This window comes from Antennarius striatus, chromosome 23 (assembly GCF_040054535.1).
Source record: "Antennarius striatus isolate MH-2024 chromosome 23, ASM4005453v1, whole genome shotgun sequence".
NCBI classification, from domain to species: domain Eukaryota; kingdom Metazoa; phylum Chordata; class Actinopteri; order Lophiiformes; family Antennariidae; genus Antennarius; species Antennarius striatus.
Window position 1 is genome coordinate 8,637,501 of NC_090798.1, and position 19,204 is coordinate 8,656,704.

General features: G+C 40.6%; 1 protein-coding gene across 1 annotated transcript in view; it reads left to right on the plus strand.

Moving 5' to 3' along the window:
- Nucleotides 1-18,324, plus strand: part of ppp2r5b (protein phosphatase 2, regulatory subunit B', beta) — a 43,964-nt gene extending 25,640 nt beyond the window's left edge. Inside the window, exons 2-13 of the mRNA XM_068307864.1 lie at nt 545-741; nt 1,610-1,711; nt 1,968-2,060; nt 2,346-2,476; nt 3,387-3,446; nt 7,337-7,445; nt 9,467-9,520; nt 10,639-10,689; nt 10,855-10,974; nt 11,070-11,197; nt 12,601-12,702; nt 13,217-18,324. Coding sequence (XP_068163965.1) covers nt 545-741; nt 1,610-1,711; nt 1,968-2,060; nt 2,346-2,476; nt 3,387-3,446; nt 7,337-7,445; nt 9,467-9,520; nt 10,639-10,689; nt 10,855-10,974; nt 11,070-11,197; nt 12,601-12,702; nt 13,217-13,454 — 1,385 coding nt within the window. The 3' untranslated portion in view covers nt 13,455-18,324. The remainder of the gene's footprint in view (nt 1-544; nt 742-1,609; nt 1,712-1,967; nt 2,061-2,345; nt 2,477-3,386; nt 3,447-7,336; nt 7,446-9,466; nt 9,521-10,638; nt 10,690-10,854; nt 10,975-11,069; nt 11,198-12,600; nt 12,703-13,216) is intronic.
- Nucleotides 18,325-19,204: the final 880 nt, after the last annotated feature.

Below are 19,204 nucleotides of genomic sequence, written 5' to 3' on the forward strand. Positions count from 1 at the left end.
AATTGTCTAAATATAGACCAGCATATTATTGGTCATATCTCACATACATGTAACTAATATACATCTATAAATTAAGGACATTTTACTGTTTTAGTTTTTGAATCTTCAATCATTCAGAAAAAAGAACCACAAAATAATTTTGTATCAGATTTTAACTTTTTATGCTGGTGTTTTTCTTCTCTTCATTATTTTTGCAAATGCTTTACAGCCTGAGCTGCTGAGTCAGGAACAAACATTCCTGTATGTCTTCAGAAATGGGTTTCATCCCTTTGTCTACATCTATATAAACTGGTGTGTGCATGTGTGTGTGTGTGTGTGTGTGTGTGTGTGTGTGTGTGTGTGTGTGTGTACAAAGTTACAGTATGTGCAGAGTAATAATTGCTTTCTGCAGTCTTTTTATTTTATTTAATGTTATATTCTAACACTTTCACGTGTAACGATTCCAATCACAGAGCACCTTTCAGGATCACCTGATGGATGTGGCGGAGCTGCCTCATTTCTCCATGTGTCTCACATCTCTCCTTGTTCCTCTGGTTTGTTCCAGATGCTCCAGTAGCAGAGTTACATGATCTGTTCTGCAAGAAGTTGCAGCAGTGCTGTGTTTTGTTCGACTTCCTGGACTGTGTGGCCGACTTGAAGGGGAAGGAGATCAAACGGGCAGCACTCAATGAGCTGGTGGAGAGCGTGGCCACAAGCAGAGGAGTCCTCATAGAGCCTCTGTACCCAGAGGCTATAAAGATGGTAAGTTGGGGGTGGGGGGTTAGGGGTGCAACAATGGACCAGGGATCATTTCATTTCATTCATCATTTCACCAATGGATCATTTCATTGATCCATTGATCAATGAAGTGATAGAAAGCCATCAAGAACATCAATCATCAGAAGACCATCACATGACAAGAAAAGGGACAAAGACAGAACAATGACAGGATGGGTGAAGGAGGTGAACACGATGGTGGGTGAGGAAGAAAGGACAGAGGGATGCATTGAAATGGGAAGGAAAGCAAAGGAGAGACAGAACATTTGGTACAAAGGAGCATAGGCTGCACAGATGGCAACTAGTTAGTTTGTGATGAACAATGAATATAAAGTTAATGACAGTAGTTTACAGTCATGCCAAAGGAGCCTGATCTCCCTGCTTTGAGGACATGGACTCAAACAGTGTAAAGACAATGATTTGAATTGGAACATTGGATTTTAGTACTACTTTTTCATTATTTATGCACTGAAAAACAGAATAAAGTCTTTTGTTGAATAAATCATGACAAAACCAGCAATCATTCTGCCTGGTTTGAAATCTGTTCTTTTCATATAACAGCACTGAACACGGCCAAGGACAGATGAAAGCGCTCCACCATCCCCTCTTAATTGTTTTGGCCATTTTTAAATCAGGAAACTAGCATTATTTTATAACATACTTTGCTAACTGATTCTGATTATGGGATGTAGGATGACTTCTTGTTTCTGCATATACTTACTGTCACCCCCCTCCTTCGGATTGATTCCTGACCTGATCTCTCTTGTCACCCTCCTGCTTAATAATTTGCTTCTTCTAATTCTTCTTCTCAAAAATTTCCATCTTTTCTTGTCCTTTTCTTGTGGTTTTCCAGATTTCAGTAAATATCTTCCGGACGCTTCCACCCAGTGAGAATCCAGAGTTTGATCCTGAAGAAGATGAGCCGACACTTGAAGCCTCCTGGCCTCATCTGCAGGTACATCATACATTCAAAAAGTAACATGGAAGATTATGAACATATCCTGAGAATTTACATAACTTGAATGAGAAGGTAAGACAGTCTATTAGACTTTCCAGCTCTCAAATTCAGGTTTTTATCGTAATAGTTTCAAGAACGAATGAATGAATGTGTTGGACCAATCTTCTCATCTAAAAGTAATAATCCTCATAATGTTAAATCAACACAGACAAACTATAGGACTCATAACTATTCTGGTTTGTACCTCTACTAGCTGGTGTATGAGTTCTTTCTGCGTTTCCTGGAGAGCCCAGATTTCCAGCCCTCCATGGCTAAACGCTACGTGGACCAGAAGTTTGTCCTGCAGGTAATCCTCTTCCTCCGTAAGGATGCAGTTTGTCTGCTCTAAAATCCTGAAAAATGGAAAAGTGTAATTAAATTAAGCTTATTTTTTAAAGGACTAACCAGTTTAGAAATAGGATAAAAAACTATTTTTAATATCTACAATTCCATTTATTCAGAATTTTACAAAGTGTAGTGATGACAGTTGGGTGAAGACACACTCCTCTAAGACCTGCATGCTATATTTACATCTCTAATGTTTGTGTGTGTGTGTGTGTGTGTGTGTGTGTGTGTGTGTGTGTGTGTGTAGCTCCTGGAGCTGTTTGACAGTGAGGACCCCCGGGAGAGGGAGTACCTGAAGACCATTCTGCACCGCGTCTATGGAAAACTACTGGGCCTCCGAGCCTACATCCGCAAACAGATCAACAACATCTTCCTCAGGTACAGGCTGCAATCCAACGCAAAGGCTGGAAAGTTGCTATAAGCGTCACATCGTCGACAAATCAAACATCAGCCGGCAAATGCATTTTAGAATGGGGGTTGTACTTCATGCAATTTATTGATTTATTTCGGTTTGGTGAAACAACACAACAAATATGGAAAACGGGAACATCCTTCACACCTTTAGACACAGAGCAGGATGCTTATTAATTAGTGGCTGGTAATTCCTGATAGACTTTGTTTTCAAACTAATTTATCAGTATGGAAAAAAATTTTTTTTTCTATGTGTGAGCTTTCAAACATTATTTTACCTTGAGGAATTAAGGCCAAATGAACTCTTTTGTTTTTTTATGTCATCTATTTGGAGGCGTCCATTACAATGGAAGTAGGCAAATGAAGCTTACCCCTCCTTGATTATCAGCACCATTACTATAACTGCGACAACCTGCTTGTCTACAATCATCTTATGTGTCCTGAGACGTTAAATTAATTTTCTTTCTTCTTTTTTGATCTGGTTGCATAAATAAAATATTTATCATTTATGCTAATTTTCATTTTGTTTTGATTTGTCTGTGAGAGAGTTTAACGTTTTATTTGGAATGAATACCTGTTTCCCCAGTCAGCCCAGAACCTAAAGATTCCCAATAGCCAATCACAGAGCAGTGACACTGGCCCAGCAGCCAACTTTGTCTTCCATCAAGTGTGGCCGAACTGTTAATTTCAGGACGGTTTGTGTCTCAGTTAACCGGTTTTAGGACTTTAACAGTTTAAGCATAAATCTTTCAAACTTTCAAACTTTGTTTCTTCGCACAAGATTTCATCAGAGTGGTGAACTAAACCCATATAGCAGCTGTTTTCCAGTGTTAAGAGGTGATTTTACCTTTGGGTCTGTGCTGTGCTTTATTTTTAGGTTCATATATGAAACTGAGCACTTCAACGGAGTCGCCGAGCTTCTGGAAATTCTGGGCAGGTTTGTGTCCGTCAAACACACGTTAGACCGTATGATGCTACTGTGAGAGGAGGGACAGCTTCACATACACAAAGTGGACCTGAGACAGCTGGAAACCCACTGAATTACACAACTACAACATACGTAGTGCCAGACACAACCACTCCACACAAAGGCCGGCACATCTTTTGTTTTTCATGCATCATCAGGACTCACTGGTTCTTATCAGGCAAACACAAGTTTGATTGAAGCCCAGCGGACTGGGAAATGAGTTTAAAGGCTGGGGGGTCGCATGCTGACACAGAAACAAGACAGTGATTGAATGCGTAAGACAGCTGATTCGTTTGTAGTTTTGTCACTGAGCCCAGTTAGTGAAATATGGGGATGATTAAAACCAAGCGAGTAAAAAATGAGTGATCATCTTTGTCTCTGCTTGTACTCATAAAAAATAAGTGGCTGCAACAATGGGAAGAAGATTGCAATAAAAAGGAAGAAGGGGCAAGAAAAAAAATGGATAAATCACATTACTGATGATCTAATTTGTTTTCCTCACTCCTTTTCTTAGCTTAGCTTAGCATGAAGCACAGGCTTGTCCTCCTGCCAAAAGAAAGAAATATGGAACGTATGTAAAATGAATGAAGAAGGGGAGGAATAAACAAAAGACAACTGGAAGGAGGATGAATAAATATAAGACTTTCTTATGTCTGGGGTTTAATTTAGTGTGTCTGGGTTTCCTCTATATAACAGAAGGACATATAAATACTCTTCAGTAGCTTAGGCTCTGCTCCGCTTATCCTTAACCACTATTTAACTTGGTCAGATATGGATCAGAACTTTTTTAGATTTAATGGAGAAGTAATGGAAAAAAATAAACTGTCGGACTTAAGACTCCTTATCCACAAGGAAAGTGGATAAGGAGAGTTGTTGGTGGAATAAGGGGGGTACAGGAGTGTATACAGAGAAAGAGGTTAGCTAAGAAGAAGTGGGGCACTGAGAGGACTGAGGAGAGTAGACAGGAGTACAGGGAGATGCAGCGTAAGGTGAAAGTAGAGGTAACGAAGGCCAAACAAGGGGCTTATGATGATTTGTATGCTAGGTTGGACAGTAAGGAGGGAAAGACTGATCTATACAGGTTGGCAAAACAGAGAGATAGAGATGGGAAGGACGTGCAGCAGGTTAGGGTGATTAAGGATAGGGATGGAAGTGTATTGACAGGTGTCAGTAGTGTGATGGGAAGATGGAAAGAGTACTTTGAAGAGTTGATGAACGTGGAAAACGAGAGAGAACAAATACTACAAGGGGTGGCTGTTGTTGACCAGGAAGTTGCAAATATTAGTTAGGAAGAAGTGGGGAGGGCATTGAAGAGGATGAAGATTGGAAAAGCAGTTGGTCCTGATGATATACACTGCCCGGCCAAAAAAAAATTACCGTTTGGGTTTCAATAAGCAAATTGCAGTGTAATGATCAGGGGTTGCTTCGGTTGGTCAAGTCTAGGCTCAGCAATATTATTCAGCAAAAAAATTAAGTCAGCTGGGTATCTTAATGTACTGAATGACCAAGCAATCCCATAAATGGATTTTTTCTGCCGGATGGCACGATCATATTCCAGGACAACAATACCAAAATTTATCGGACTTCAATTGTGAAAGAGTGGTCCAGGGAGCGTGAGGAATCATTTTGACACATCAATTGGCCCCCACAGTCCTGAGCTTAATCTCATTCAAAGTCTATGGGATGTGCTGGAGAAGACCTTGCAGAGTGGTTTGACTCCTATCGTCAATACAAGAACTCAGCCAAAAATTGATGCAATTCTGGACAGAAATAAATGCTGTGAAGTTGTACGAGGTTGTCGAAAGAATGCCGCGGAAAATGCGCACTGCAATCAAAGCTACAGGCAGTCCCATGAAATATTAGAGTGTGAGTTTTTTTTGGCCAGGTAGTGTACCTGTGGAGGTATGGAAGTGTCTAGGAGAGGTAGCAGTAGAGTTTCTGACTGGGTTGTTCAACAGGATCTTAGATAGTGAGAAGATGCCTGGGGAATGGAGGAGAAGTGTGCTGGTGCCCATTTTTAAGAACAAGGGAGATGTGCAGAGTTGTGGCAACTACAGAGGAATAAATCTAATGAGCCATGCAATAAAGTTATAGGAAAGAGTAGTTGAAGCTAGATTAAGGGCAGAAGTGAGCATTTGTGAGCAGCAGTATGGTTTCATGCCAAAAAAGAGTACTACAGATGCAGTATTTGCTTTGAGGATGTTGATAGAGAAGTACAGAGAAGGCCAGAGGGAGCTGCCTTGTGTTTTTCTAGATCTGGAGAAAGTTTATGACAGGGTGCCCAGAGAGGAACTGTGGTATTGTATGAGGAAGTTTGGAGTGACAGAGAAGTGTGTTAGAGCGGTGCAGGACATGTATGAGGACTGTAAGACAGTGGTGAGGTGTGCTGTAGGTGTGACAGAGGAGTTGAAGGTGGAGGTGGGACTGCATCAGGGATCAGCTCTGAGCCCCTTCTTGTTCGCTATGGTGATGGACAGGCTGACAGACGAGGTTAGACAGTAATCTCCATGGACTATGATGTTTGCAGATGACATAGTGATCTGCAGTGAGAGCAGAGAACAGGTGGAAGAGAAGCCAGAGAGGTGGAGGTTTGTCCTGGAAAGGAGAGGACAAAGGTTAGCCGCAGTAAGACAGAGTACATGTGTGTGAATGAGAGGGACCCAAGTGGAAGAGTGAGGTTACAGGGAGAACAGATCAAGAAGGTGGAGGATTTTAAGTACTTAGGCTCAACAGTCTAGAACAATGGAGAGTGTGGAAAAGAGGTAAAGAAGCGTGTCCAGGCAGGATGGAACGGGTGGAGGAAAGTGTCAGGTGTGATGTGTGATAGAAGAGTTTCAGCTAAAATGAAATGAAAGGTGTACAAAACTGTGGTGAGACCAGCGATGTTGTTTGGCCTAGAGACAGTGTCACAGAGGAAAAGTTGAAGATGCTAAGGTTCTCTTTGGGAGTGACCAAGATGGATAGGATCAGGAATGAGTACATCAGAGGGACAGCACATGTTATAGGTTTTGGAGATAAAGTCAGAGAGACCAGACTGAGATGGTTTGGACATGTCCAGAGGAGATATAGTGAATATATCGGTAGAAGGATGCTGAGTTTTGAACTACCAGGCAGGAGGCCTAGAGGAAGACCAAAGAGGAAGTTTATGGATGTGGTGAAAGAGGACATGAAGGTAATTGGTGTGAGAGAAGAGGATGCAGAAGACAGGGTTAGATGAAGGCAGCTTATTCGCTGTGGCGACCCCTGAAGGGAAAAGCCGAAAGGAAGAAGAGTGAATCTATCAGAGATGGAGGCTTGTAAGTGGAGGGAGGATGAGTGAGTCAGACGTCGAGGAAAGAGGAGGGAAAGCAGGAGAGGAGAGAGAGAGATTTGTATTCATGTAGGTGGTAACAGAGGTATTTATAGCTCCGCCCACACAGACAGGGACAGAAGGATGGTTGAACGAGGACTCATTGAACAGAAAGGGAGAGAGAAGACAAACTTATCCGAGGATGGAGGCAGAAAGATGAGAGGAACAGCTGGAGAGAGAAATGGCTGAACAAAGTTTTTCAGAATTTCAAAGTATTTCAGTTAGTTTCCTATGAAGGGTTAATAGAAACTATTTGGGGCATAAAGACAAGCAATTTGATATACTGGATTGTTTTTTTTCAAAGAATACATCAGTTTTAATTAAAGTATTTAAATCTGTAACTGAAGCAGCAACGGAAAAAGATCTGACTTTGAAATTACCCGTAGGTTCACTAGGTTCCATAATTTCTGAAAAATTCCATCTGAATCTAACTATAAAGAAGTGAAAAACTCACCTCGTTCACACGGTCTAGTACAAACGCTAACTATCCACCCTTTCTTCCTATCCTCAGCATCATCAATGGCTTTGCCCTCCCTCTGAAGGCTGAACACAAGCAGTTCTTGGTTCGAGTTCTCATTCCGCTGCACACGGCGAAGTCCCTCTCCATCTTTCACGCACAGGTCAGTCCTCTGTTCCTGCAACGTTCTGTAGCAAACCCTACAGGCAGGCACCTCACCACCTGCTGCTGGAGTTTCCCATGTGGTCATGCTGTTTTAGGAGGTAACTGCTGATACTGTATAGTGATGTTTATGTCAGTGTTTCTAAAGCAAAAATCTTCAAATGAGAGGTTTGTTAGACAGTGTTACGTCTTTGGAAATGAAACACAACATGATTTTCAACTTCTCCTGACTTCTGACGGTTTGGAGTTTTCCACCGTCTCTTTGGTCTTCCTCTTGCCCTCTTGTCTGGTAGCTCCATCCTCATCACCCTTTCACCAACATCCTCATCATCTGATCCAATCCAACCTGATCACTCCTAGAGTGATCAGCAAATAAGTAAATCCATCATAAAATCATAAATGAGATTCCATTGAATCACAGATTGTGTCTTTTTTCCTCCTTTCTGTTCCTGTTCTGGTTTTTAATTGTAATGACACATATACCAGCTGGACTATTGAGCTCTGTCCATGTCACACATTAATGTTCTGCAGAAGGGTGCAGTCTGTCCACCACACACTGATCTGAGGTGTGTGTTTTTATTCTGGGCCTGAGCAGCAGTGTGTCCCACATTTCCTGTGATAACAAACATACATAATTCACACACTCAGAGCCACCCGGGCTGGTAGTGTGACGGGGACAGTTGTAGCTGTGGAGGTTGACCCAGTTGTGGATCTAAATAAAATGAAGCATCTCGTCTTCTGTTCATGTTAAGGTTTCTCTGATGTACAGATGTTAGGATGATAGAGTCAAGTCACAACATATTTATACACCACCGTGAATCAAGTCTTTTATATTTTAATCTCATATCAAAATACATTCAAAGTGGACTTTGTAACTTTTTTATGTCACAATATCTTGACACCAACGAAGAAGACCCTTAATGCTGAACTCCGCTGCTCTGGCGACAAGAGTTCAGAGGTCAAAGGTAGCTTTACCAAACAGTAGCATGTAAATGCCAAGAGCAGCGTTCTGCCTCTGGGAATGTTATCACTCTGATAACATCAGTCTTGCTGGACTAAAGACTCCATCCAAAGCGCATAAGCCTACTGACAGCCTACATCTAGAAAGCCTGGAATCCTACATCACATTTACCTCAAACAGTTTCTCTTATATGATGCTAACATTTACAAGAGTTTGTCTTTTTATTCAAGCTTGACATTACCTCTTTCACCAGCCTGTTTCTTAGCCTTTGCTCCCTCGTTCCCTCTGCTTTCTCGCTCCCTCTACTCCCTTGTTCCCTTTGCTCCCTCCTGTGAGATGGGAAGTCAGGGATGGAACCAGATGAGGAGTCAAGCAATAAACGGGCATGGGATTAGATAGAGCAAGAAGACGAATGCGGAGAAAAATGTGGAAGGTGGACATGCAGAGAGAGATCAGCAGCGGAACCTCAGAAGAGTCCATTAAAGTAATGATTTGAACAAGACAGAGGTATAAATAAAACAGTAACACAGACCAGAGCTCTAAATTCCACCTCACTCGGAAGAAACTTTGTGTGTGTCTAACATCACTTTTTCCAAAGAGAACATGCACATGCAGTCTGTTTTGCCACGGTGCCCATTCACAACTGTGCCCACTCACCATGACAACTGGCCAAGGTGGATGAGGGCAACCGTAAAACACACACATGTATGCACACACACTCACTGAATGGAAGGGAATGATGGAAGATCATGTGCAGAGAGACCAGAGCTGTCAGCAGATACACGCACGCACACGTGCACACACTCACACACACACACACACACACACACACACACACACACACACACACACACACACACACACACACACACACACACACACACACACACACACACACACACACAGACGTGACACACATCTCCCTTAGGACACCTGTCGTTTCTATCTTCACCAGCCTGCAGCCCTGAGGGAGAAGAGTGAAGGTTCAACTTGTGTAACATGCGACATGGTGTTTGTTAAATTGGTGTTTGTGTGTTCACACACTTCTCCTGTCCTTACAGCTGGCCTACTGTGTGGTGCAGTTCATGGAGAAAGATGCCACAGTGACTGAATATGTAAGATGTTTCTCATTACCAAAATCAGCAGTTCCTCAGTAGGCGACACATCTGCTAAAGAATTTAAGGTTTGGTTTAAAGGAAAACAAGTCAAAAATAAAGAGTATAGCATTCAATCAGGGGTTCAACATTTTTAAGGCGGGCGAACCACTAATTCAAGCATAGTGTCAAGGGCTTAGGTTTAGAGACTATTTGGAATTTAAGGAATAAATATTTAACCCTTAGCCTAAAATAATGATGTAACAAAAACAAAAAAAACGTAAATGGATAAAAAACAAAAATTACATCACACAATAGTAAAATAAGGGGGGGAAGTATATATACAGTATATATACAGTATATAATATATATATGTAAAAGTTGATATATTATTTATATAGCGCTAAATCACATCGTCAGACATTTCAAAGTGCTTTAACAGACAGAAAACTAACAGAAACCCCCAGAGCAAGCATAAGATAATTTCCCCTTAAGGGATAATGCAGTTAATTAAAATTAATTAATGCAGTTCATTAAAATTAAAAAAATTACAAACTTAAATAGATATTATAGATGTGTGTGTGTGTGTGTGCGTGTGCGTGTGCGTGTGCGTGTGTGTGTGTGTGTACACTACATACTGTACTTTCCTCAGGTAGATATTCTATGGTGAATCACAGGACAGGTTAAATGTGTACTTGCATGTTGTTAAGATCAAATATTTGATGAACTATGGTACAACATGGGCCACCAATACAAACGTTTCTTGCATGACAGATAATTACTAATTTCTCAAAATGTATTAGTAACAAATTACAATTATTGATAAAACTACTAAATGGAAGGAGAATAAGAGCCCAGAAAATGCTTTAAAAAATCTTTCACATTTTTTGATCATCAAGGCCAGTCCTATCAGCCGGTCACCAAGTAAACTCAACTGGGTCAGCCTGAGGTTCAGATTTTCTTTAACTCTCTTTTTACCAACAACCATGCAAAAAAAAAATTAGACTTGGTGCAAAGACATAATGTTAATGCATCAGCTGTTGCATTCATGATGGTCCAGGTGGCTGCATGCCAACCACTATACGACCTAATGGCTTCCGCGTTCACCTACATTTATGTGCTTCATATTCTCTGTGCAGATCATCAGGGGGCTGCTCAAGTACTGGCCAAAGACCTGCACACAGAAAGAGGTGAGTCACCTGCTCATCAACAAGCACTGTTAAATGTCTGTTTCTCTCATTAGTGACTACTTTAACATATTTCGTTGTGTCAGTGAGATGTCTGTTTAATCTTATCTTCACAAAAGCTTTTCCCTGAGAAACGACACGTGTGTGTTGGTGTGTTGTTGTGCTCAGGTGATGTTCCTGGGGGAGATCGAGGAGATCCTGGATGTGATCGAGCCGTCGCAGTTCATCCGTATCCAGGAGCCGCTCTTCAAGCAGATTGCAGCCTGTATCTCCAGCCCTCACTTCCAGGTACGTACGACCAGACCCCACACTCACATCATTGTTGTGTGAATGGTTTCATAGTTCTAAGATGAAGAAGACTCCTCCGTCTGTGCTGCTTTCAGGTAGCGGAGCGAGCTCTATACTTCTGGAACAACGAGTACATCCTCAGTTTGATAGAGGAGAACTGTCAAGTCATCCTTCCGCTGGTCTTCGCCACCCTATACAGAGTCTCCAAGGAGCACTGGAACCAGTTAGTGACTCACAACGACACCTTAGTAGAAGTCACACCTCATGGGTCGTAGCCCTATGGTCACTCATTCAGGGGGTTTTTCATTGGTCATAGCAGATAAACAAACCAATGTGTGTAAATGAACTGCTGCATGTTAATAAAACTATGTTTAAGGTAGATGGAGACAAAACAGCACAATATGACACACAGTAAATGTAGACATACAATTATACACACGTAATAAATCTTCAAATTTAATAATATTCATTTTTTCAAACTACAGCCTATTTTAGGATCCTCTATTTATTATGTTTATTGACCGTTATCTAAAGATTTTTATTCTAACAGGCCTGTAAAGTTTAGATCTACACTGTTTTAGTTTAAAGAAATCAAATAGTCATCAAAGATATTGAAATTCAAAATGCAAAAATGAATGAATTCAATAAAAGTAATCCGTTTTGTTGTTAAAACTTCTGTACAAATCAGTTTCACTACATGTTGTTATGGAACTACAAGATGCTGTCAGTTCTACTGAGAACCAAGAGCTTGTATCTGGTATGAAACACAATTTTTTCCAAATCCCTGCAAACAAAGCAGAAAGCAGCAGTTCTTCTAGGTGAGTACTCGAGCCACTTAAGACTCTGGAATCATTTTGGTTGGAAGGCTTTTTGTTGGTTCTTTATCCAAACTGAGCTTATGGATAACAAAACAGGTGGTCATAGGGTTTTCTTCCCTGAATCAAAAGAAGCATTTTCACATCCTGTTGATCTGGTTCAATGGCCTGAATGTTGTGGTGTTTCTCTCAGTCTCTGTCTTGTCTCTCCAAAATGCACAATACTAAAATGAAACTACAAGAAAAACTAAAACATGCATTGCTTGATGGTCCTCCTTCCTGCTGGAATCATCTTGTAACTACCTTAATTCTGTCGGTAGAATGAGATTTTTACCACACAATGTAGCAAAACACACGAAATAAGACTTTTCTTAACTGCTGTAGGTGCAATCAGAATTTTAACCATTAACTAGGAAGTGAAATTAAGATTATGATGGCAAATAATATTCAATACAACTCCACTATATGCTTCCTAAATTTCAGGTTTAGGGGTCCCCTCAGGGGTCGCTGTGGCGACCCCTGAAGTGAAAAGCCGAAAGGAAAAGAAGAAGAAATATACCGGTCTGTAGTCACAGTGAAGCCCAGCGTTACAGACGCTTATTTATAGTTCCTTGAGCTACTACTCCCCACACCTGACAATAAGAGCGCCACTCTAGTGGATGTGCAATTACACTTTATTGTAGTACGGCAAAAAAAGCATGTTCCCAAGGGTCACACGTACTCCCCCCACTATTTGAAAATTGGTGAGATTTGTAGACCAAACAAACCTCTATCTTTGTCTCTCTAAAGATCTTCTCCTTCTGCTCCTCAGGACCATCGTTTCTCTGATCTACAATGTGCTGAAGACCTTCATGGAGATGAACAGCAAGTTGTTTGATGACCTCACTGCCTCCTACAAAGTGGAGAAACAGAAGTGAGCATGATTCACCGTCTAAGTGTGTATGAGTGTGTGTGAGTCACAGCTTAAAACCCCGACTGAAGCACAAAGAAGGACGTCAAGTGCTATTTTAGAAGGGAACCCCTGTGCGTCTACAAGATGCTGCACATTTGATAACTTTTCACTTACACGTTATAACAAGCTCTATATATCAACCTATCAGATTTCAAAGCTTGATTTTGTAGAATGTCTGTTGTGCTTCTGGGATGTAACTTTACAATCAAGCTGCTATAGGCTTCCATAAAATCATCACAAATGTGCTCAAAATGTCCTAATTCTATTTATTTTCTGTTATTTTAGTGAGCTTTTTAGATGAAATATATTTGCATTCCTGTTTTATTCAAATGCTTCTACCTGCATCCAGGGATGTGACACTCCTTTCTTGTGCTTCCCAACACGACTTAGAACCTTATCTCCATTCTTAAAACCTTCATGTCATCTAATCTATACGCCTCCCCACCCCCCACCCCCTTCACACCTGCCCCACCAGGGAGATGAAACGGGAAAGGGAGCGTGCAGAGCTGTGGCGAGGCCTGGAGGAGCACCAGGAGCGCCGGATGCAGATCCTCACGGAGGCTGCCAGGAATCAGCGCAACCTCCAGGAGCGAGGCGAGAGAGGGGACCCCCTGACCCTGTCGCCTCTGCAGACGGCCCACTCCGAGCAGCCCGAGCCCAAACCCAGTGGGGCCCCATCTTCGTCCCCTGGAGCCGGGGAGAGCGCGACCTAGGTGCCGCATATTTTGGATACATGGAGTTTAGGGGACTGGTAGAGGAATTCTGGTTGATGGGGAAAGTGTTGGGAGGGGTCAGACAGCAAAGGTACTAAACAAACCCATTTATCTGGTATCATGGGGGAAGTGGCTTTTTGTGTAAAAGTGCAGAAAACTCAGCAATCCGAGGTAAATGCTAACTTTTCTGACAGAGTTGTGTGAAAGTGGTTCATTTTTTTTGTTTTTTTGCAGATCAGATCATGAATATTGTTATTGATACGAACAGCTAGTTTATTAAACTGCAGGTCAGTGCTTTTAATTAGTAGCTGGCCTGCCTCAAATTAAGAGATGTCATTTCTCTTCTGGTGCACCATTATCCAACATGTGTTGGCCTCGTCTTGATATTTAACCAACCAAGTTTGTACTGTGGCCTCATATTTATTTATCTTACGGTCAGATAGCACGAGCACTGATAGATAAAAGACAAAACAGTTTCACACAAAGGTACAAATCTAATGGTGGAGAGGTCAAATACACAAATCCTCTCTCTCACACACATATGCACACGCAAACACACACACACACACACACACACACACACACACACACACACACACACACACACACACACACACACAGGAAGTAATTGAATGTAAATATGAGAAGAGAAAATGTATGCAGGTGAAATAGATCTCGTGCAAAAACCAACTGATACAACCTCCGACACACAACCCACACAACCCACAAAACCCCCCGCTTGTTCTGAAGCGGACTCCTCCCCCATTATGTTGGGCTCCGCCCACTCAAGGAGAACCACTGATGGTGGTAAAAAGTTTAATATCGTTCATTTTTCTTACTTGTTACTCTAATACTGACACGCTGTGTACATTATAGATATATTTATATCTATAATTTACACACACAAACACACACGTCTGGATATTTCTGTGTTTTGGGAGAACCGTCAGTGTAGCAGTCATAAATGGGATGAACCTGGTTGCTGGTGACTGTTTATCTTTTCGTTCAAAATGTGGGAATATTTGAGGAGAAATGGATGCTCTAAAAAATGATAAAAAGATCTTCTTCTTTTTTTTAAAAAAGTTTTTTTAAGGTGCCCTGTGGATCCTTGAGACTTGACAATGTGTTGAATTAATTTCCTTCCTCATGAGACATTTCTGACTGGATATTTTACCGTCAGCAGCAGGGGTCAAAGGTGAGGGAAGCAAGCATTCTGCTGTAGCAACAAGAAATAGTTCCAGATAAAAATGTAAATGAATTATTTTACACCAGTAAGCAGAAGTCAAACCCTGAAAGATATGAAACTTTAAAACTTTCTCCTCTTTCCAGAAGCTGCTGAACTATGAACTTGATAGACTTTCTGAAGCAGATGAAATTCTTTCTTTATCAAACATGTTGGGATGTCGCTCCATAATGTTACAGCTCACTGGTTAGCAGTGGTTTCCCCTCTGTCATTGGGTTCTGACAATGTGACTGCTGATCAGTACTGAACTGGTGGCATGAATTACATCTATTTAAAACCTGCTCCTAAAATCACCAGATGGATGAAAATGTCCTTCAGTTCCACAGCACACAATGCTTTATGTATTGGACAAATGTACAAATTGTTTAGGCTCCAGTTTCTAGCACCAAAAGTTAAACATAAAGTAGACTCAAAGTAGAGTAGTGGACCCAGCCCTACCAGGGTTTACAGGAGGTCGAAAGTCACTGCAAGTGTTTCAGACCAGGAGCGAAACACACAGATCCAGATGAACTTCTGAACCTTTGAGCATTTGTTTATCAAGCCTCATCAGATCTGATTCTGCTAGTCTACATCCATGATGATGATGATGATGATGACTTTTTTTTGGTGTGAAACAACAATTATCAGTTTATTCTAATCTGATCATTAAGATAGGATGAAAAGATGAAGAGAGGGTAAAAATCAGAAAAATATTTTAGCAATATTTTCCTTCTTTCAGGATATTCTGTGTTTTTAGGGTGATAAACAGGAAGTGGGTGTCACACTGAAATGTTTACCCCCACTCTTGTTTTTACTCATGTTTTGTCCTTGATATTCACATTGTCTTAAAGGTACTTTCTGTGTAAATTTACTTGATGAAAAAAATTATTTTGCTTTGTAATTTTGTTTGATTTTTGTATCAACTTGTTCATTTTGTGGAAAACTGATACTGATACTATTTATTTTCTATTTGATCAGGAAATGTAGTGTTTGAAGATGACGGTCAGGTTGTGTATGAGTATGTGTGTGTTTGTGTGTGTGTGTGTGTATGAGTGTGTGTGTGTGTGCGTATTCAGGAAGGGAATAGAACAGCTGGAGATGTGTGTAGATGTAGAGTGAAAGAAAAATCTGTTCCCTCTTTGTCTCTCCTTCTCTCCTTCCTGAGGGAAAATTTTTGAATCCGAATGTATTGCAAAACAAAACTGATTGTTTTTTTTTTAGGCTTGAGCTGCAGGGCTACCTACTGGCTGCTTGTTCCAACCAAACTTACAAAAATAAACCTTTGACCATCCGTTTTTCAAACTGAAAATCATGCTAGGAGCCGAAACAATTTCGAAATACATTTCCACTCGCTTGCACTCAGTTTCGTATTTCCAGTCTTGCAGAGGTGAATTAATTCCAGCTAAAATTTCCTTTTATTTCATTCTCTCAATTAGGTTTTACCTTGATTGATTTATTCTGACACTTTAAGGCCACAGTCACATCTAGAGTAATCAGCTATTGCTACAAAAAGCTGCAGCTTTCATTAAATATCCAGGTTCCAACTTACTATTTGCCAAATCAAAGATTAAATGCTGTTGAAAATGCTTCTGTTAAACCTAGAATCCTGATCAGTCGAGTGCATTCCTCCTGCTTCCATTCAAACCACACCCTTTGGCCTGTGACCCCTAAATTCACAACTGCGGACAACCCCCCTCTGTAGCCATAATTAAATCTGATGGTTCTGGATTTCTTTGCACAATTTTTTAATTGCATAATTGCACACATTCATATCTTTGTATGTAAATCCCCCAAAATATGCCTTCTTTTCAAGATTCATTTTTAACAAATTTAAAGAAATTTTACTTGTTATGCTAAAGAAACGCACACACACACACAGACACACACACACACGCGCGAGCGCACACACACACACACACACAAACGTACACACACACACACAGACACACACACACACACACACTCACACAGACGAAAACCCCATTGGCAGAAATAGTGGTTGCACAGTTTTAATCTCAATCATGACTGAGCAAAAGGGACCCGACTCCTAAACAGACGTTACTCTCGTCAAACAACGGATGCATTCTTCTCTCTTGTTTCTGCATAGCACTAGAACCTAAACTTAAGAAGGGACCTAGACCTAAGACCTTCACGGCCGCCACAGAAAATGCATTGATTAATTTGGCTGACTTGAGGAAAACAATCCCGTTCCATTTGTTCTTTCTCAGTTATATCGCTTGATAGTCCAGCCATCTGTCAGAAATTATGGAACCACAAGACAGAGAGAAAACCGATGGTTGAAATCACTAGAATCACCCGACACACAGCCTTCAAAAGCTGGTTTCATTCACTGTCACATGTTTCTTCATGAGGCTTTAAATCCGGTCGGCACAGAGGATGTATGAACGGAGAGCAGCCAGTTGAGAAAGACAACACAGGAAGAGAGGGACAGATGAAAGGAAGGAGTTTTACACTACAGAATGGCAATAAGTGAGAGCAACAATAATGGAATAGAAATATAACATTACTGAAACCTAAAGTCGCATTACGTAGCAATGTCACTGGATTTCTAGATTTGCACTGTCTGCGCCAACAGTCTGTGTTTGTGGTGTTGAAGAAAAACCTTAGAGAAGAAGATTAAGACAATGCAGCAGAAGAAGAAAATGTATATTCAGGGGACCAACACTGGTGGGGGGTGGGGGGTTTGAATGCAGAGAGGCTTACTACTGTATGTAACATTACAGGGGGGGGTGTGAAAAATGGAGAAAAAAACAACTATGTGCTAAAAATGAAACTTCACTTCGAGAAAACACTCTGGATGTCAGTGTTGTTTTTGTGTCACCTCTTTTGTCTCCATTCATATTCCGCACTGTTAATTCAGCTACATTTTATTGATCATCTTGATCAACAGCCATAATGTACTCAACAAATTTCTACCATTAAATAGACAATGTTTGATGTGACAGCGGTCGCTTGTTTCATTCTGAACCCAACAGTCGACCAGAGGGCGTCTCAGTGCTGCACAATCACCATCAAGGCCGAAACATGTTTGTGTGGCTCGTCTCCACAAAGCACTGCTAATAGACACAGAAATGATTTGCATGAAAGAGAAAATAGAATCCTATTCAGTGTAAACTTTCCGCGAGATCTGATTAATATGTAAATCTATCTGCACAACAACAAACAGATGAAGTTAGCACCGAGCTAGCGGGACGTTCCTCCCAGGATAGGTGGAGACCAAAGAAGAGCGAAATCGAGGTTTATTTGTTGTCTCTTATAAATGCACATATAAAAAATACAGCTTTAACCTATGAGAACGAGTCACAAATTCATCCAGTTCTGTATTGAGTTTTCTTTGCTGGTCGTTTCACACATTGTTCAACAATTAAAGACCAGCGTGGATTTCCACAGGATGTCCAGTTCCCACCGTTGTCCTGTTTGTTTGTTGTTGTTTGTCAACATGAGGATATGAAAACTGTTTGAACTAAGTGGAAGGGTTGGACATATGGCGGAAAAGAAAAATTTGGAGCTGATTTTCTAGGAGAGAATGTTCGTTTTTCTTCATGTTACTATACATTTTATACATTTACATTTTTTCTTATTACATGTATTTCACATAAATTCCCTGACAGAATGTGACGGAACTTTTAGTTTACATTAGGTCAAAATTACAGTGTGTTCTACTGAGGTTACATAAGGTGTCAAAATCTAGTTGCGGACCCTCAAAAGTTGCTTGACTGTTCTGAAGAAACAGACAAGCAACAAACAAAACAGACAATTATTTGGACATCAAAATACAAATTTACAATTTTCATTATCAAATTCTATTGATCACTACATTCATTTATGTCCTTTAGCTTCGGGTTTCTTCATGATTTTTTCTAGAATAGGAGAAAACAGTTGAAGGCAATGAATGTTGGACATTTAAATGTGATCAAAATGTTATCATACAAGACATGACCAACCATTTCTACAATATTATGAAGACCTTCTATGTCTCTGCCACCACTGGTCTGTTTGAAGGGCTTACAGAAAAGTTATTTAATGTTTTAGTTTTTCCTGTTTGGGTTATTATCTGTAATTAATCTCATGATAACCAGTCTCAAGTCATTTTCTCCAGAAGTTATCAACTCTCACGTGCTTCAAAATGTAATAATTAAATTATTATTCATTTTACCTCTGTACTGCATCTGTTTTACATGTTGAACATTTTCAGTTGAATTTATGTCTTGTAATTTTTAAGATAATTTTTTCCGTTTTTTTTTGTCTCGTGTTCTGACACTATTAGCTTTTGTGAGGCTTTGAGGTTTGATGAAGAAAACACATTTTGATGTGTGAATGACTTCACTACATTAACGCCCCGTCCACACGATGACAGATTTTTTTAAAAACGGAACTTTTTAAAGACGCATCGAAAATGACAGCATTTTAAAAAAAATCTCCGTCCACACGTAAACGCATCAGTGCATTTTCGAAGACGGCTATAAGCATGCCAAACCATGTGCTGGCAGTATTGAGTCACATTTTA